At 42.7% G+C, this 19,982-nt stretch overlaps 1 protein-coding gene across 3 annotated transcripts in view; it reads right to left on the bottom strand.

Annotated features, from left to right (window-relative positions):
* PPFIA3 (PTPRF interacting protein alpha 3) overlaps window positions 1–19,982 on the bottom strand; it is a 57,515-nt gene continuing 37,533 nt past the window's right edge. For all 3 annotated transcript variants that reach the window (XM_069948837.1, XM_069948838.1, XM_069948839.1), the window contains 10 exons: window positions 18,009–18,090; window positions 17,607–17,807; window positions 17,196–17,258; window positions 15,121–15,296; window positions 13,997–14,094; window positions 13,201–13,376; window positions 11,002–11,070; window positions 8,117–8,288; window positions 6,518–6,591; window positions 1–4,478 (listed from right to left, as the gene is read on the bottom strand). In XM_069948837.1, coding sequence (XP_069804938.1) covers window positions 6,533–6,591; window positions 8,117–8,288; window positions 11,002–11,070; window positions 13,201–13,376; window positions 13,997–14,094; window positions 15,121–15,296; window positions 17,196–17,258; window positions 17,607–17,807; window positions 18,009–18,090 — 1,096 coding nt within the window. In that variant the 3' untranslated portion in view covers window positions 1–4,478; window positions 6,518–6,532. The remainder of the gene's footprint in view (window positions 4,479–6,517; window positions 6,592–8,116; window positions 8,289–11,001; window positions 11,071–13,200; window positions 13,377–13,996; window positions 14,095–15,120; window positions 15,297–17,195; window positions 17,259–17,606; window positions 17,808–18,008; window positions 18,091–19,982) is intronic.

The following is a 19,982-nucleotide window of genomic DNA, read 5'->3' as shown; positions in this document are numbered from 1 at the left end:
GTACTATTGATTTCTGCAAAAAAAATTTAAACGACAGCTACAACTGATTCTGCTCAGGCTGGGTTCACACTGGGTTTTTGCAATCTGTTTTTTTTCATACGTTTTTGCAAAAAACGGATGGAAAAACAGATGTAATTTTTTCTATTGACTTCAATCATAAAAAGGTTCAAAACACATCCCTTTTTTTAACGTACAGGAAAACGTAGTTGACCACGTTAGAGTTTTAATCCGGGTTTTTTTTTATAATGGAAGTCAATGGAAAAACTGATCAAAACGGATGCACGCAAATGCATTCATTTTCCATCTGGTTTTTGCAAAAACGGATATAAAAAGTGTGAACCCGGCCTTACCTTGGCGGGTAAAACCCTGCACAGCATAGTGTAATGATGAGGCTAGGAAAACGCTGTTTCCTAAGATGGTTGGAAAAATTCACAGTAAATCTATTATTTAAGCTGCATTTTATATGCGGGGGGTGGGGAACAATGGGTAACACATGTCTCTATGTAGCTATATGGTGGCATAAGTCAGAGCCTTATTTAGGACAATACTCTAACGTACAATTCTGAGAATGGCTCAAATGTAATGTGAACAGGGCCTAACAGAGCTATTAAAGAGTTTCTATCGATGGGATCTCACTGATCATTAGATAGAAGTAGAAGCACGCAACTGAGCGCTTCACTCTCCAGCACATTGACTTTCAGTATTGCTGCAGGGAATGGTCTACATAGGTATACAATGGAGCCTGACTCCTGCAAAGAGATGGGAGGTGAAGCATTCAGCTGTGCACTTTGCCCTGCTGTATCAATCCTTTGGGGGTCTGAACGCTCAAATAGAGACACTTTAATGTCACTGGCTATGAAGCTAACAAGATCAATAAGATGTAGTTGGCATTAAGAAAGCTTAGTTGTGCTGTGTTGGAGATTCATATGAATTACAATTCTAAAAGCTTTGATTGGGGAGGGGGGGGTGTCTACGCTGCAATTTATATGTGACCATTGTAGGAAGTACACCTAGCGGTGCTCAAATGATGAATTATGCAAACCAGTTTAATACCCAAACCTTTCCATTATACAAGGATGAACAACCAATACAACCAGTGCAACAGAAGAGCTAAAATAAATTCACATGTAAAACAATAGGCATAAAAAAGTGAGCAGAAATAAAAAATAGATCATGTACAACATATAATAAAATAATTATTTATACAACATTCGAGAAAAAAATAAATACACTATGGCTTTTAGACTTTTTTTTTGTTCTATAGTTAAAAAAAAAATAAAATAGAAAAGAAAAAGCTTTAACTAATCAATGGATGATTTTTGCACTACCCCGTCCAATGCCCTAGAGGGATAAAATGTATTTATAGGGATTTTCACAAAATTTGTAAAAATGTGAGTTTTGTTTTTTTTTGTTTAGGGTTCCATCAGCTTGGGGACATCCCACTGAAAATGAAAATATGAGGCCGTATTCCCTGTTTTTAATAAAGGGGTGGCTTATAAAACCTCCTGTATTAAAATCAATGGAAGGTGTGCAAACCTTTGAGTTTGCGACATGCAAATTCTTGGAAAACCCCTTTTATATTCGTCGCTCATACAAATCTGTAACCTCCAACTAATAAGTTTTTATACTTTTAAAAAAAAAAAAAAATCTCTATATATCTACATTACATAGAAGGGCCTCCTCTGGTATTCTCTGAAGAGTATCCAGCTCCTCCTCCCAAATTTTTTTAAAAATTCTTATTCTTCTTCGCCCAAGGCCAGAAGAAAAGTTTCCAGCATTCGTATGATCATTCGTCAGAGAAGTGTCATGGGTAGATTCACAAAATCTGTCTAAAAGAGGGACTCTTTGCAGAGCACAGCAAACAATCACACGCAGCTTTTTATTTTTTTAAGATGTACTGTGGAAGAAAAAAGTTTTTAAATCAACTGGTGTCAGAAAGCTATATAGTTTTGTAATTTTTTTTCTATTTAAAAGTCTCAAGTCTTCCAGTACTTATCAGCTGCTGTATGTCCTACAGGAAGTAGTGTATTCTTTCCAGTCTGACACAGTGCTCTCTGCTGCCACCTCTGTCTGTGTCAGGAACTGTCCAAAGCAGTAGAGAATCCCTATAGAAAACCTCACGGACAGAGGTGGCAGCAGAGAGCACTGTGTTAGACTGGAAAGAATACACAGCTGAACCGTGATTAGTTGCTTTATTTTTTAAAAAACAGTGGGATTCCGAGAGAATCGACATTTCCACAACCATGTAAACCACTTTCTGGTAGTTGAAAATTCTACTTTAACATGAATTCTTTATTGCCTTGTACCAGATGCTCGGACTCCAATGCTACACCTTCACTTTAGAATTGGGACCATTCATGTCGTCTTCTGACATCTCTATGATATGGATTGTATATTTTCATGATGTATTGTGATGAATGGCCTCCATACAATCAACTAGCACAGATCAATAGTTCCAATCTGATGGCCAATGTAGGGTTGTAACTTTTTCACTACTAGGGAGAAAGTTAAAAAAAAAAAAAAAAAAAAAAAAAAAAAAAAAACACAGGAAAGGCCCCAATATCATATCTCCTTGACAAGCAGCTGCCTTTCTGGAACATTTAATGGGTCAGCAAGGCACTTCCCAATACAATATATTCCTCTCTAAAGACTCTAAAAGCTTTTGTATAGCATCCTCCAGGCATTGCTATGATACCTCTTAGTGAAGCGGCTTTCTCTCGCTACCGCCATTATACACGGCGACCCTTGACGCCTCTCTACAGTATCTCCCATCTGCCTGGAGGAAATTAGTTCTAAGACTATAATCTCATCTCCCATGGTTTCAGGTCATAATTATTAATATACATGTATTGTTAATTTGCCCATCGTAGGGAAGTGACAAGGTTCCACCTCATTTGCCATGGTAATTTCCTCTCTATTTGGCACAGTCATGACACATAAATAAAAAATACATGTGTTTAGGCAGTAACCATCGACTATTATAGGACATCGGCAAGGTTGTGTCCTCCCTCGGGATTCGGATTTGTTGCGTGCGGAGACAGTAGAAGAATGTGACATACCTGGTATGAGATAAATACACTGTAATGTAACTTTTGCAGATGTCCTCCTAAGAACTGGTTAATGACTTAAGGCAATTGTCCACTTCGAGAGTGACCCAACAGAGCAGTCCGAGCTATTTGACTTGATATGTGTTACACGATAAAAGGGGAAAGGGTTAGCAGCAGCCTGTGGGTCTCCAGCTCTTGTAAAACCCCTGGCGACAAGAGCTGGAGAGCCAGAGTTTTTGTAGTGTGCTCTATGGTGATACAGCCGTTTTACGGGACCCGTTTGGGAATGGCACAGAGAATAATGAGGGCATCAGTTTCACAAAAAAAAACAAACCTGTAATGTTGCGGATATATCGAGCACTTACAGACCCACAAGATAGCATACAAGACGAAAAAACACTCAATGTAACTGGCTCTTTTTTCACCTGTAAACAAGAATCTGTAGACCCTACAAAAAAAAAAAAAAGTTGCAATACTAGTAAGATTACCAACTTCTAGATGTTTTGTGGGAGTCCCAGCTTGGATCTTGAGTTTGTTCTGAGTACCAAAAGATAACCTGCCGAGCTCTCCAGAACACGTGACGGCTGTGTGCGCATTGGTCTACCTTGTGCAGTGCTATGTTGACTGGCAGTGAAAAGTAAAATAACAAATAAATAATAATAAATAAAAAAAAAATATATTTAGGACAGTACGATTGAAAATGTTGCCATGCTCTACTGGCAATGTCGTGGCCATAAGAAGTAATGAATGGAAAGAGCCTGGTGGTGGGATCAGTTATAGGTCCTCCCTGCAGCATTGTCCATCCAGGGACATTGTCCAGACAGGGTATTATTAAGTCTCCAATCATCATGGACTCTTTGATATCCAACACACTGGGTAAAACATGGCTTTGTTCTGAGACTTCAGTCAAATTTGAGCATTTTCGAGTGGGAATGGACTGCAATCTGCATAGCTCAAGATGAACCCAACAGAAAACAAAACACAAAGTCTAAAGTCACATATCAACTATTCACCAAGTCCCCTTTTTTGGTCCCACCCAAGGTTCTATAGAGTGTTTCTTCTCGACCAAAACCTCCTCAACGTTGAAAGGGTCTGCTGCGACCCACCAGCACTCAATGGACTGGAAAAGAATTAAAATAATGAAGATGAGTTTCCAGAGCATGCTCCCTCCATTCGGCCTGTGAGATGGATTATTTCCTGCATCCATGGACAGAACATGAGGTTGCATATTGCCTTCTAATGTTCTGCAGGGCTTCTCTGGGTTGAGTTCATTTCTGTATTCCCCTATGTGACACAGCAAGCGGCGTCCAGGTGTGCAGAAAGTGCCTTGGTCGGAGGGGTACAGTTATTAGATTGGCCAAGCCCCTTTGGCGAAGTGATTGAATGTCAAAAAAAGTGCTCTCAGTGAACTTATTGCCCTAATAATGTTACCTGTGGATGGAAATACAGAGGCAGGAAATGTGATCAACAGTCCACCAAACACTGTGCTCTTTCTCACTTATAATGATAAGGCAACAAACATATATGGGGAGATTTATCGAACGTGGTGTAAAGTGAAACTGGCTCAGTTGCCCCTAGCAACCAATCAGATTCCACCTTTCATTTTCCAAAGAGTCTGTGAGGAATGAAAGGTGGAATCTGATTGGTTGCTAGGGGCAACTGGGCCAGTTTCACTTTACACCGTGTTTGAGAAATCTCCCCCATAGTGTGCACTACAGTATATACTAGACATATACTATTGGTGCAATACCCCAACATATTATTGTACATATACAAAACCTGCAACTTAAAGAGTCTATCATAAAAACTTTGTTTGTCCAAATTCCCTTCAAATGCATAAGTACATCATCAATAAGTCCCGTCTAGTGGACCCATCACTATCATGTATTACAAAAAGCCAGTATGTAATACAACACATGAGACGGACCTTCCAATGGCAACAGTTGTAAAACTTTAAGGACTGCAGTGGTGGCAAATGCAGCCGGGCCTCATAGTCCAGGAAAAAAAAAGAATATAGACAGTGCTCCATGGTGCATAATCATAAAGCACAGTATAATCACTCCTGATTGATAGACCCCCTCACCAGATTGTGTTGTGCAAGCGTGAGGCACAACCCTCCAACCGCATGTGAGGGAACTAACCCCAGAATTGATTCCTGTGGATCCATGCTGGGGTTAGTGACAAATAGGAACCTCCACTCCACAGTATACACAGGTGGAGCTGGCACAGGTCAGCCGCAAGACAAGGTACAATGATTAATAAGGTATGATAAATAATAATAATAACATTTATTTTAAAACTTTGCACAGTGCGTTTCAAGTATGGAGTGGCCCCTTCCTCAGGTGCATAACAATAGATGAATACACAAACATAATATATATATATATATATATATATATATATATATACACACACACACATACATATAAAACAGAAATGACATCATGTATGTACATTTATGTTTGTGTATTCATCTATTGCTATGCACCCGAGGAAGAGGCTGGTCTGTCCTTGAAACGCGTTGTACAAAGTTGTTAAGTAAATGTTTATTTAATATTCATCATACTTTGTGGACGACATGCGCCTGCTCCACCTGTGTATACTGTGAAGTGGAGGTTCCTTTTACAGTCCAGCAGGGCCACATAAGGCACAGAGGTAGAGGGGTCTTCTGCCACTTTCAGACAGTTGAGGGAATAGGTGAGAGGTTCCCCTTAGTCCCAGGATTAAATTGTGTTGTGTCTTTAGGATGTCAATAGTTTAATTGGGGCCACAGTGGCACAGATTATTGGGGTTGGGCCATGGCTTATGGGGACAGTGTTACACTTAATAAAGGGGCAGTGGTCCAATTTTTTAAGACAATGGGACACTATAGGGGGCAGTGACGCAGCTTATTTGGGGCCGCAGTGGCATAGTGTGTGGCAGTATTATGTTCCGTGGCACAGCATATAGCATTATTATACTCAGAAGAGTACATGGCAGTATTCTTTTTATGGAGCAACATGTGTGTCTCATTATAGTGTATTGAGCACACCATATGGCAGTACCTGAGCCAAAGCAAGGAGAAGTCTTTATGTCAGTCTAGGCCAAAAGTAAAAGGAACTACTCTGATCACAGAAGACATCACCAGAGTCCCTGGATAAAATGCTTATTCTGCAGCTGGCTGTGTCTGATGAGAGACGTTGCCCTGGTAGAATGGGGGCCAAGATGAACATTGTACCAGGACACATAGCCTTTGAATGGCAATAACTATGACCAGGGTAGAGATCTTTAAGACATTAAGTCACTGCTTATGTAGATAACAATAGGGAATCACTGTGTATGCAATTTTCTAATAAAGCTTTGGTTTGTACATGAAAGCTGGTAAATTCTTAGGCGTACTTGCACTCTGCACAAGCTCTTCTGCATCACAGATCTAAGTTAAGATGTTTTTACACCTCCTGGAACACCATCCTCCCTCGGTCCCCACTCACCGCATTAGGACGGCATTAACAGGAATAGGTTCTGACTGAGACGTTGTCTGCTCGCTGGCTGCTGGAGGGACTTCCTGAAAATGCAGATGGAAATTATTTTAAGGTATCGCATGACGTTCACCAAAACATCTCTATAAGGCGTGCAGACTGGAGGTTTAGTCTCTGACTATAACAATGGAGTGATGACCGGGTTACCTCAAGTCTAGGGCTGAAAATCTGAGATCATTTTTAAACTTGTGATGCACTGGAATGTACTTTTGCAGAAGACATAGAGACACATAGAGATTTGTAATTTACTTCTATTATAAAATCTCAAGCCTTCCAGTACTTATCAGCTGCTGTATGTCCTGCAGGAAGTGGTGTATTCTTTCCAGTCTGACATAGTGCTCCTCTGTGTCAGGAACTGTCCAGAGCAGTATTAAGCGACTCTGTACCCACAATCTGACCCCCCAAACCACTTGTACCTTCAGGCTACATTCACACTGCGTTTGAGTCCGGCTGCATTTCGTACGCCGGCGTACATGTGGGGCTGAAACTACGGGCGTGGGAAAAATCGACATGTGTCTGAATGTGTACGCACCGCGAACATACGCCCGTAGTACAGTTATGCTTCCCTAGCTTGTTTTGAAGCAATCTGAAGCAGTGCTCTCTGCTGCCACCTCTGTCCATGTCAAGAACTGTCTAGAGCAGGAGAGGTTTTCTATGGGGATTTGCTACTGCTCTGGACAGTTCCTGACATGGACAGAGGTGGCAGCAGAGAGCACTGTGTCAGACTGGAAAGAATATGTGGTGTGCAGGACATACAGCAGCTGATAAGTACTCGAAGACTGAAATTTTTAAGTAGAAATTAATTACTAATCTATATAACTTTCTGAAACCAGTGGATTTGAAAGTAATAATTATTTGCCATAGTACCCCTTTAAGCTGGCAGCCATTTTTCCTAACCTTCCCCCCATAAACATGTATGCTAGGTTGTGGAGGAGGAAGTAAAACCTTATTTGTGATTATACATTTCTACCAAGAAGAGGACCAGGGCTTACTCCACTACATGCCTTAAAGGGGTTGTCAATGGTTAGAAAAACATGGCTGCTTATTAAAAACTAGCCACATCTGTCTAAAGGTTGTGTGTGGAATTGCAGCTTTGGCCTATTCAATAAAATGGAGCTAAATTGCAACTCATGGACAGAAGGCAGCCAAGTTTTCTAGTCCTGGACAAGCCCTTTAAAACTGTATGAGCAGAAACCCTCTTTAATGTGTATAGGACATGCATAGCTCCCCTGATGTGTTCATTTAAACTGTAATACAAATGTAATAGAGATGAGCAAACCGGGTTCGGGTTCGAGTCAATCCGAACCCGAATGTTCGGTATTTGATTAGCTGGGGCTGCTGAACTTGGATAAAGCTCTAAGGTTGTCTGGAAAACATGGATACAGCCAATGACTATATCCATGTTTTCCACATAGCCTTAGGGCTTTATCCAACTTCAGCAGCCACCGCTAATCAAATGCCGAAAGTTCGGGTTCGGATGAACTCCAGCATGCTCCAGGTTCGCTCATCTCTAAAATGTAAGTATAAGACATTCAGTGACTATGGCTATACCTTCAGACTGCATCTTCCGTAGCTGCACAGCGGGTGAGGTAATGGAGGAGACGGCAGCAGTTCGGAAATTTGCCGGTAACATTTCGGCTGAATCTGGACTAACGCCTCGGAGATCCTTCTCACGGAACATCTTTCTCCAGGAGGGAGACCGGCTGAATGTCTTGGCACTATCCTGAAATAAAAGGGGGAACCACAAGAAAATTTACTATGGTAATTGGGAACTTTCTGTAATGTATAGAATTAACCATCTAACTGTAAAGTGGTGCCTTATATCCTGCAATCTAACACAGCTGTATAGTTTGTGTGGCCATTTAAGTGTATTGCTATTCGGTGCAAATTTTAAAGCTAGTAAGATCATGGAAATTGGGTATGTTTAAAGGGGTTATCCAGCGCTACAAAAACATGGCCACTTTTCCCCTACTGTTGTCTCCTGTTTGGGTGGGGTTTTAAAACTCAGTTCCATTGAAGTAAATGGAGCTTAATTGCAAACCGCACCAGAACTGGAGAAAACAGTAGGGGGAAAAGTTTCCATGTTTTTGTAGCACTGGATACCCCTTTAAGTCCAGTCCTTCTTTTCCCAACATCTGCCTTCAGATGATAGTTGATCCTGCTGAAACCATCAAGGTCAGCTACTATGCAGGGGCGTTACTGCACCAGTCAGTAGTATACATCTTTATGCTGAAAGGTGTGCAGAATTTTCCCCCAACCTGGTGAGTCATTGGAGGAATACTTGGACTCTAAATAAGAACAATCCCAATCAAACCCTTCCTATGGAGTGACTATTTACAGGCTCCGAATAAAGACTATGTTAGAGAATTGCAAAGGACGAATCCAGAACGTTTCCCCCCAGGATCACTTCAACAAATGGGCAAAGTGTCAAGAAGTTTCTTCTGTATGCAAGAGGTTAATCCTTGCAGTTCTTCTGCGACATTCAGGGCAAAGTCTACAGGGCATACTCTCCATTCTGTTCGCTCAAGTCACACGCAATGGGTCACTGTTCAAAGTGTGCTCAGCCAGCTGTGAAAGTGACTCAAAGTGTGTCCCCTGCGGGCAGCACAGGGCTTGGCACATAACTGCAGACAACCATTCCGCCTCATCCTCCTTCTGTTGCATTGTGTTTGCAGTATCTATTTTCCGGCATACTCTGTATTTCCTTAGATTTAAGTGATAGCATTATACTGCAGACCTCTGCTGTGTAAATTGTCTTTTAGCTGTCATTCCCTCTTTCTGTACTCCCCTCCCATCTTACCCCTCCCATAGACTTGTAGCTAGCTCAGGGATCAAAGTTGTAACCAGTAAACAAAAGTAATTGACAAGCTGATTTTGAGATTGGGTGACAGTTTAGGGGAGAGGGAATATGCTTGATAACAGGAGAAGGAAGAATTTTTTTCTGATAAGATATATTACAAAGGTTCTTATATTCACCTGTACTAATGATCACTACTTAGTGCCAAAGATCACAGGGGAGTCAATCCCAGGCTGAACCTTAAAAGTAAACTTGTCAGGTGATTTATGTTCAGAAACAGCACCACTCTTGTCCTCAGTTTGTGTGGAGTATTGCAGCTCAGTTCCATTGGTTGGAACACCACACACACACAACCTGAGAACAGGGGTGGCGCTGTTTTGGTAAGAAAGCAGATACTCCTGGAAAGCCCCAAAGTGTCTCTTTAGGGGAAAAATTAGGAATCCCAAGAACTGGAAAATGGTCTGAATTATTGCAATCACCTAAAGGTACCCAGTAAATTCTGCCCTTATAGGTAACCACTGCTGCCTCATGAGAGTGGTGGCAATGCTGTGACTTTTTCTGTGGTTGTGTATTTGAAAACAGGCCCAATTTTGGTTGAACTATCCAGCAAATCTGGTTGCAAACCAATAGAGTTTAAAGGGAATTCATTTTTGGTGATGTCATTTTCCATCTTACTATCTGTATTATAAAATAATCCTGAAATCTTGCAGTTTTCATTCTCACCATTGGGCTAAAATTAAACTGGGACTTCCTGTTGTGTGTTTGGTGATCAGAGGAGGCTGCTGTAAAGTGATCTGAACAGCACTGCAGCGTCATGTGACACAAGTTTATAGACAGCACCAGTGTAAGTCTAGAGCAGTTCCCTGTAGATTGACCCTTTCAAAAGGTCACAGAGCATGCTCAGTAATCTTTCACATTCAACTTAAGGGGACAGAGTCTGTCTCTTGTTGTCTATATCCATGATGCTTGCTGTAAAGCATGTCACTAAATGCTGTTAAAAACAGCCCAGGCAAGAAAGCAGTCCCTATTAAACCCCAACTAAGTGCAGCCATTTTAAGGAATGGCAAGGTCACTTTTTTTCATTGACAACTTTAACACCGCTTCTCTATTCATTCTCTGTAGCACCTGCTGGAGGTAGGCAGCCATGTTTTTCTAATCCTGGATAGCCCCTGATGAACCCTGCACATTGCAAGGTTTTACTCATATTAACTATTTTTACACACTTATTTACATGCAAATGGTGTTTTTTTTTACAATATGCAACCTGTTTCGTATTGGAACAATTTTAGCCCAGGTCAATGTATGGGTTATAATAACATGTTATATTTTTGGATAGTTTACATGTCAATATCTGTTCTGTTTTTTTTTTTACATTTGTGTTACCAAAACAGCAAAAAGAAAAAGCTCATTATTTAACAAAAAATAAATAAATAAATAAATGTAGTTAAAATGTGGTTAAAAAACACAAAACAAAAATGTATACAAAACCCAAACATATTTAAAAAAAAATGTAAAAATTTGTTTGGCACATATTTGATCTGTGAATGATGCCTGGGCCACCTTTGCAACCAGCACTATGTGGTGCAGTATTCTCGCCATGGTGTTTATACGTGGAGTGAGTGTATTTGTAGTAGCTGACCTCATCGAGTCGCCGCTCCGTCCCCATGGTAATGAGATTGCTGTATTCCTTCTCCAGCACTTGCCGAGCCTAACAACAAAAGACAACGCGTCAGTGGTGCCACCCAGAGGAAGGAGACAGGGTTAATAACGCCTGAATAAAGACAGCGCTGTCAAAGCTGACACAATAGAGGAGACAGAAGTTCTGCTTGGAGATGTACGCGCCATAAATAATAAACACAGCCGAGTTGTGAAGAGTGTGGGCACCGTCCCAAAGGACCCCTGGAAATAGTACACATTGTGCTCCCCTCCCTGGGACACACAGACTCATCTTGTAGCTGCATTACACATTACAGGTATTAAAAATCCAATACCATTATATTATCCGGAACTAAACATCATTTACCCCTGAAATAAAAACTCACAATATACCCCACCCCTGAAGCCCTAATATACCCCACCCCTAAGACCACAATATACCCCACCCCTGAAGCCACAATCTACCCCACCCCTGAAGCCACAATCTACCCCACCCCTGAAGCCAAAATATACCCCACCCCTGAAGCCACAGTCTACCCCACCCCTGAAGCCACAATCTACCCCACCCCTGAAGCCACAATCTACCCCACCCCTGAAGCCACAATCTACCCCACCCCTGAAGCCACAATCTACCCCACCCCTGAGCTCACAATATACCCCACCCCTGAACTCACAATATACCCCACCCCTGAAGCCACAATTTATACACAAACCCTGAACTCACAATATACCCCACCCCTGAAGCCACAATATATATGAACATTAAAGCCACAATATACCCCACCCCTGAAGCCACAATATACCCCACTCCTGAAACTACCAAATACCCCACCCCTGAAGCCACAATATACCCCACCCCTGAAGCCAAAATATACCCCACCCCTGAAGCCAAAATATACCCCACCCCTGAAGTCACAATATATACACAAACCTGGACTCACAATATACCCCACCCCTAAAGCCACAATATATATGAACATTAAAGGCACAATATATCTCACCCCTGAAGCCACAATATATCTCACCCCTAAAGCCACAATCTACCCCACCCCTGAAGCCACAATCTACCCCACCCCTGAAGCCAAAATATACCTCATCCCTGAACTCACAATATACCCCACCCCTGAACTCACAATCTACCCCACCCCTGAACTCACAATCTACCCCACCCCTGAACTCACAATCTACCCCACCCCTGAAGCCAAAATTTACCTCATCCCTGAACTCACAATATACCCCACCCCTGAGTTCACAATATACCCCACCCCTGAAGCCACAATATATACACGAACCCTTAACTCACAATATACCTCACCCCTGAACTCACAATATACCCCACCCCTGAACTCACAATCTACCCCACCCCTGAACTCACAATCTACCCCACCCCTGAAGCCAAAATTTACCTCATCCCTGAACTCACAATATACCCCACCCCTGAGTTCACAATATACCCCACCCCTGAAGCCACAATATATACACGAACCCTTAACTCACAATATACCTCACCCCTGAACTCACAATATACCCCACCCCTGAACTCACAATATACCCCACCCCTGAACTCACAATCTACCCCACCCCTGAACTCACAATCTACCCCACCCCTGAAGCCAAAATATACCTCATCCCTGAACTCACAATATACCCCACCCCTGAGCTCACAATCTACCCAACCCCTGAACTCACAATCTACCCCACCCCTGAACTCACAATCTACCCCACCCCTGAAGCCAAAATATACCTCATCCCTGAACTCAAAATATACCCCACCCCTGAGCTCACAATATACCCCACCCCTGAAGCCACAATATATACACGAACCCTAAACTCACAATATACCCCACCCCTGAAGCCACAATATATATGAACATTAAAGCCACAATACATCTCACCCCTGAAGCCACAATATACCCCACTCCTGAAACTACCATATACCCCACCCCATAACTCACAATATACCCCACCCCTGAAGCCACAATATACCCCACCCCTGAAGCCACAATATACCCCACCCCTGAAGCCACAATATACCATACCCCTGAAGCCTTGGGGACAAAGCAAAGAAAAATTTCCCTTTATATAAAGCAGTCATATACCACGTATGGAGAAAATGTAAGAGCACTTTAATATATATATTTTTTTTACTTTGCACAATATAGAAGACTGATGAGAGACAGACCTGCGTGTTCTGTGTGGGGATCTGTAGCAGCAATGCCAAGTCGTTACAGTCGAATGTGTCATCTAGTGCAATGAGGGCTCCGTGGACTCCACTCTCATGCAGGTTATTGGCATACTCCTTCAGCCCCAAGGACTGCACCCAGCACATTACCCGTTCATTGGACCAGACCATGACATCTGTAAAAAGAACAATTTACATGCAGCTAATGCAAGTCTACCATTAACAGATACTATGAATTAAACCCGTAATAGTTACAAACCCCATAGAAGTAAAAGTACTAAAACATGACATGTGCAGATACCAGGGGTGCAGGTATATGGGGGGGCATCAACTTCACTCACGGGGGAAGGGGAGTGACAACGACTGAAGCCGCAACTGGCTCATAAAGTCTGAGAAAGCCTAATTGTCCCTGTGCCACATAATACGATATCAGTGCTACAGATGGCATATGGTCGATGTGAGCTTGTTACAAGTGTGGCATTGGGAATCAGAAGCTTCAAGACACATCTAGTTGCTTTGAAATTTGGTGACTTCACGTTTAATATTGCTCAATATGAATACCTGGCCAGTTTAAAAGAGAAAGTATATGCATAAAGGGGTACTTCCATTTGCACAGGAAATGTCAGTCCTGACACTGCCATTAACTTTAATAGAAGTTTCAGGGCATAGAAAGAAACTCACATTTCCCTATTGTTCCCATGCATTTCCCTGTACTCATAGGCAGCAGAGTTTCTTACATTGACACTGCATGTTTTTAACACAGAAATCACTGTGGTTATAGGCCATGTGGACATACCCTTAAGTTGGTTTTGGCTCTCCTCTCGTCTTCTCTCCAGCTCCTTTCGGTCATAGTTGAGTCTCTTCAGGCACATGATACCATAATGAAGGCTAACCCTAAATAGACAAAGAGAAAAAAAAAACAAGGTTATTTAGTTCAGTAAGGAAGTTTTGTATTACCTAGAAAATCAAGAGGTAAACATACAAGGGGCATGTGCCCATCTGGACATCAGAGAGGTTTCACTGCACAAACCTCCGCACCATTAGGGCTGAATTAAACAATCAGCTAGATCGGCGCTCATTTACTGAGCCTATTACATGGCTCGGTAATCGCGCAGCTGAACAGACATTGTTGGCGATGCTTTAAAAGTGTAAAATAATAAAGTGTATACGCTATCTCTCCACTCTCCCCGGTGTCTTCCTGGCTTCTCCCTGCAGCTACCGATGGAACTTCAGAGCCGGTCTCTGAAGTGACAGGCCTCTCAGCCAATCACTGGCCACAGTGGTCCCATCCCAGCCAGTAATTGGCTGAGAAACTTGTCACTTCAGAGACCTTCTCGGAATTTCCACCGGTAGCTGCGGGGGTCGGCGAGAAGCCAGGATGACACCAGGGAGCCTGGAGGGGTGATGTATATACTTTATTATTTTCTTTACACAGTCATCAGCCACTGGACAGACATGCCTGTTACATGTAGTGATGCACAGTCGGCGCCCGTGATTTTTAGTCAGGACCAATAAACATGATCGGCCGATGATCGCTTTCATCGACTGATCGTTGTCTTTATTACACAAAGCGATAATCTGCCGAATTGGCCTGATTTGGCAGATTTTCGCTCCTCGTAATAGGGCCCTTAGCCAGAGTGGTGAGACATTGCATTTGGTGTCAGTGCCTGGGGGACCTTTAATGGCAGACACATTAATGGGGGAGATTTATCAAGCAAGGTGTTAAGTGAAACTGGCTCAGTTGCCCCTAGCAACCAATCAGATTCCACCTTTCATTTTCCAAAGAGTCTGTGAGGAATGAAAGGTGGAATCTGATTGGTTTCTAGGGGCAACTGAGCCAGTTTCACTTTACACCATGTTTGATAAATCTCCTCCATTGATTGTTATCCAGGTAAGGTGTTAAGGAAATATGGTGCCCACCTGTGGAAACTATCTACCATCTTGAGTTGTCCTCGAAGCTCCTTTTTGTTCAGGTGGTCTAACATTCTAGCATCGACTAGGGACTCCATGAAGTAGCTACGATACTGGGGCAAACCAAGGCTAGGTAGCCAGTCATTGCCGACCCACTCATGATTCATGTCTCCATACGCCAGGATCTGTGAACATAAGAGCAGTATGAGATGTGTTATTCTGCTGTGCTCACATGAGGCCTGAGGCTGAACAAGCTTCAAGATTCCACCCAGACTACTGCTGATCATTTGCTGACTACTACTGTGACCACCTTATCGTCTGCATTTCATTCTAACAGATGACTGTGCAACATGGACAACCCCTTTAAAAAGTCAATGTCACAGTCAATGTCAAGTTGGATTTTGGACTCTGCTCAGTGTCTAGCTGCTCAAGATACTCAAGATCACCAGATCAGATCATTTTTATATATGACAAATCCTTTTGGTTAGTTGGTATTTAATATGCCCTAAGCAGGGCCACAAAAGATGGGGTTATGGCATGTAGGCAGATCTGCTCAATGAAGCAGAACACGTGTACTATGAGCCAAACTGAGCATGCATAAGTATGGGGGGGATTGTGAGAGTTATCTATTGGATGACGTGTATACTGACCCAATCCCCTATACAGATGCATGCTCAAGGAGCGATAATTGGCCGAATCGGCCCAATTCGGCCGATTATCACTCCGTGCAATAGAGACAACGATCATCTGATGATCGTGTCATTGGCTGATCGTTTATTTAGGTTCAAACCTAAAATCATCGGGCACCGACCGCACATCGCTGTGTGGAATAGCAATGCCCGGCGGGCGACCGACGATTTCTGAAGCACCATGCTTTACCTCAGCATGTTGCAGGTCTTCTCCTGCACTCCTTCTTCCTCCTGGTCCCGCGCGCAGCAGCAGCTTCGGTGCGGCCTGTATTAGCAGACAGACCACTCAGCCAATCATTGGCCATGACCGGCGCGGCCAGTGATTGGATGAGCGGTCTGTCAGCTCAGACAAGCCACACCGAAGCTGCTGCTGCATGCAGAAGTGGGAGAAAGAAGGAGCGCAGGAGAAGACCTGCAACATGTTTAGGTAAAGTATTGTGTTTAAACAAGGGCTGCAAGGACATCGGTAACGATATCCCTGCAGCCCTCGCTAAACGATTATCGGGCCGTGTAATAGACCCAGTAAACGAGCGCCGATCTAGCACATCGGCGCTTGTTTACATCATTGATCGTGCCCTCATCGGCCCGTGGAATAGGACCCTAGAGTGCATGTGCTCTACATAAAAAAAGGAGAGAAAGCTGCTCCCAGGCACCTTCTGTGGCTTATCTTCCCGAGAACAAAAAGATCAGGATCTTGAAATCCAACATGCCTAGCCTTCTCTTTCCCATAATCTGTGTTCAGGGGGAAAGCTGGAAAGCCACCATACACACAAGATGGTGAGGTGCTGACAGATATCTATGTATACATTGGGGTAACTGGGAACAGCTATGCAGACGGAAGCAAACCTGATCATGCAGATGGGGAATCCAAATAATGTTCTGATTATAAATCTGCATTTCTATATTTCTATCTATGAAACACATTTCTATACATCTACCTACCTGTTCCCAACTGATCTCCTTAGTCTCCTGGTAAAGGTTAGTGTGTTAAAGAGATAAAGGAGAAATAAAGAAGTAACAAGAGCGATAGGTTAGATGCGAAGAAGACAAATAGGAAACAAACAAGAATTGACAACTGTATGTAGTAACGCATCCGGTCATAGGCACATGCGGAGTAAATAGGGAGATTAGATAATTAAAGCTTCCTATTGCTGACTGCATGCAGAGATCTCCAGAACAATCAGCTGGATTAGGAATAGCACAGCTACTTTCTTGCAAAAACAGCACCACCCCTGTCCTCAGGTTGTGTGTAGTATTACAATTCAGATCCAGGTCAGAATTGAGCTGCATAGGCCCTGTTTCTGAAAGAAAGTGGCCATGTTTTCTAAGCCTTGATACCCTTTAAGTGACAACATGTTTTTAAATCTACACCAGCGTTTACAGCATATTACTCACGGGTTTCGTAGTAGCGGTTAAAGTTTCCATTTCTTCGTGGGTCATCCACACATTTCCTGTTGACTAGATAAAATAAGAGTAGGGGGTGGGAGGGTTAATGGACTAATCTAAGAGACATAGTAATGTAGTCAATGTATGTCAACTAGAGATGAGCGAACCGGGTTCGGGTCGATCCGAACCCGAACGTTCAGTATTTGATTAGCTGGGGCTGCTGAACTTGGATAAAGCTCTAAGGTTGTCTGGAAAACATGGATACAGCCAAGGACTATATCCATGATTTCCACATAGCCTTAGGGCTTTATCCAACTTCAGCAGCCACCACTAATCAAATGCCGAAAGTTCGGGTTCGGATCGACTCGAGCATGCTCCAGGTTCGCTCATCTCTAATGTCCACTGCAAGAGAGCTCTCACCGTGCGTGACGTGGCTGGTGCTGAAGGACTCGTGAGAGACACCATCTCCTGGATGGCTAACCGTAGCTTTAGACGATGCAGAGGGTTGCTGATACCAATCTCACGCTGGATTTCTGTATCAGACAGGTTGGCCATGATGGCACCGCTCTTCACATTGGCGCGGCATGCCGCCACATACCAGGCTGGCATTCCAACCCACAGCTGTGAAATAAGAAAAAAATGGGTTTTAGGTCAATAGTGGTTTCCTAACACGAGAGCGATCTGATGCCAACGTGATCTGTACGGATTGACTAACAATCCCCAGTCATGTTTCAGGGTTCTTAAAAGGGCCAGGCATTGACTTGCAGGGATGCTACCTCTAAGTGGCATGACTTTAATAGTATGATATACATAGTACTATACCTCCAGCCAGGAAACAACAGTGGGCCCATCCCAAGCAGCAAATGGGAGTCCTTGTCTACAGGCTTCTTCTAGAAGCTCATGCCTGGAAGAGAACAAAACATGTTTAACAAAATCTACAAAACATCTACAGTTTAGGTTCTTCTTTTTTTCCTTACCAATGTATTGATATATAGTAATAAGAGTAGGTGCAGTAGCATCCCGGTCCCAGAGCCTGATGGGCCCCAAAGACAGCTCTGGAGATACTGTACTGAGGGGCAGGAGGTTTAAGCCGTTACCTGGATCTAGGGGTCACCATAGGTCAACAATACTAAGAGGTAGAGGGAAGGTATACATCTATATATATACGACCACTGCATTGGAATCTGTGTACGCTATACAAATAAAAGCATTATTATTATTATTATTATTAGTGAATATGGATATGCAATATGCATAATGCTCACTATGTGCAGATAGGTAGCACATACTTCATTTACCTCCTATAATTACCCCCTATATTCCTCCAAGACATAAAGCTATAGCCATTGTCCATGTGGACAGCCTGTGTAATGGCAGGAGCACATCACAATAAAATATATAATGTTATTGTGCCACAGAGACTATACTATAATAACATTAGTTCTGTACTACTTCTCTATATGCTACAAGTTAAAGAGGTACTTTAGCATTTTTTTCTTTCAAACCAACTTGTGTCAGAAAGTTATATAGATTTGTAAATTACTTCTGTTCAAAAACTGAAGTCTTCCTGTACTTATTAGCTGCTGTATGTCCTGCAGGAAGTGGTGTTTTCTTTTCAGTCTGACACAGTGCTCCCTGCTGCCACATTTGTCTGTGACTGGAACTGTCCAGAACAAGAGAGGTTTTCTATAGGGATTTAGTACTGCTCTGGACAGTTCCTGACATGGACAGAGGTGGCAGCAGGGAGCACTGTGTCAGACTGGAAAGAATAAACAACTTCCTGCAGGACATTCAGCAGCTGATAAGTACTGAAAGAGTAGAGATTTTTAAATAGAAGTAAATTACAAATCTATATAACTTTCTTAAACCAGTTGATTTGAAAGAGAGCATTTTTTGCTGGAGTTCCCCTTTAAGAATAAGAATCTCTAGATAACATATAGTTTAAGGTGAGAGCTGTGATAGCCGTCATATAAATCATTCTTCCTGCAGGACATACAGCAGCTGATGACTTTGGTTTTTTTTTAATAGAAGTAAATTACAAATCTATGTATATTTCTGGCACCAGTTATTATGAGAGAGAAATCAATTAGTCAGAGTACCCCTTTAACTTAGTTCTAGTTATATATTTATATTCAGTATTAAGTGAGCCAACAGCCTATGTCCTGGCAGAAGCATGCCCACTGTGCTGCAGAGCACTACCACACTAACAATATTAGTAGATGCTCACACATCCCGTTGACTATTACTAGTCTGGTGTTTTGTGGACTTAATGAGTTGCCTTTAACACCTAACCCACGGGACCCCCATCTGCGGGAGGGGTCTGTTCAGCTACCCACAGGCTCCTGACATTTCCATGGCTGTGCTACAGCTGGTGATGATCCACTTCAGCACATTTCACACACATTTGTGACTGCAGGTATAAACAAGATGATATTTCGGTGACTCACTGACGCAATTTACACCTGTTTCAAACGCATGAATTTTTTGGTCAAATGTGTTGGTGCCATAAATAGAACATAGACCTAGTTAACTAAGGGGGGGGGGGAGACTGCACTAGGAGACAGATGCCACACTGATGTGACAACTAAAGGGGTTACATTATAACGTATATAATACACCTGATATACTCCGTATCCTGAAGGGTGAAGTGTGTGCCTAGTGTGTTCTCTCCCATCTCTAAACCGCATGTCTGAGATGTTCACACCATGTAAGCCTATAGGACCATCTGGGTCCTATAGACAGAGATCAGTTAAGTCTTCCAGTATTTATCAGCTGCTTTATGTCCTGCAGGATGTG

Source organism: Dendropsophus ebraccatus, chromosome 12, assembly GCF_027789765.1.
Source record: "Dendropsophus ebraccatus isolate aDenEbr1 chromosome 12, aDenEbr1.pat, whole genome shotgun sequence".
In the NCBI taxonomy this organism is placed as follows: domain Eukaryota; kingdom Metazoa; phylum Chordata; class Amphibia; order Anura; family Hylidae; genus Dendropsophus; species Dendropsophus ebraccatus.
Note: the sequence above shows the minus strand (reverse complement) of the source record. Positions and strands in the feature narration are given on the sequence as shown.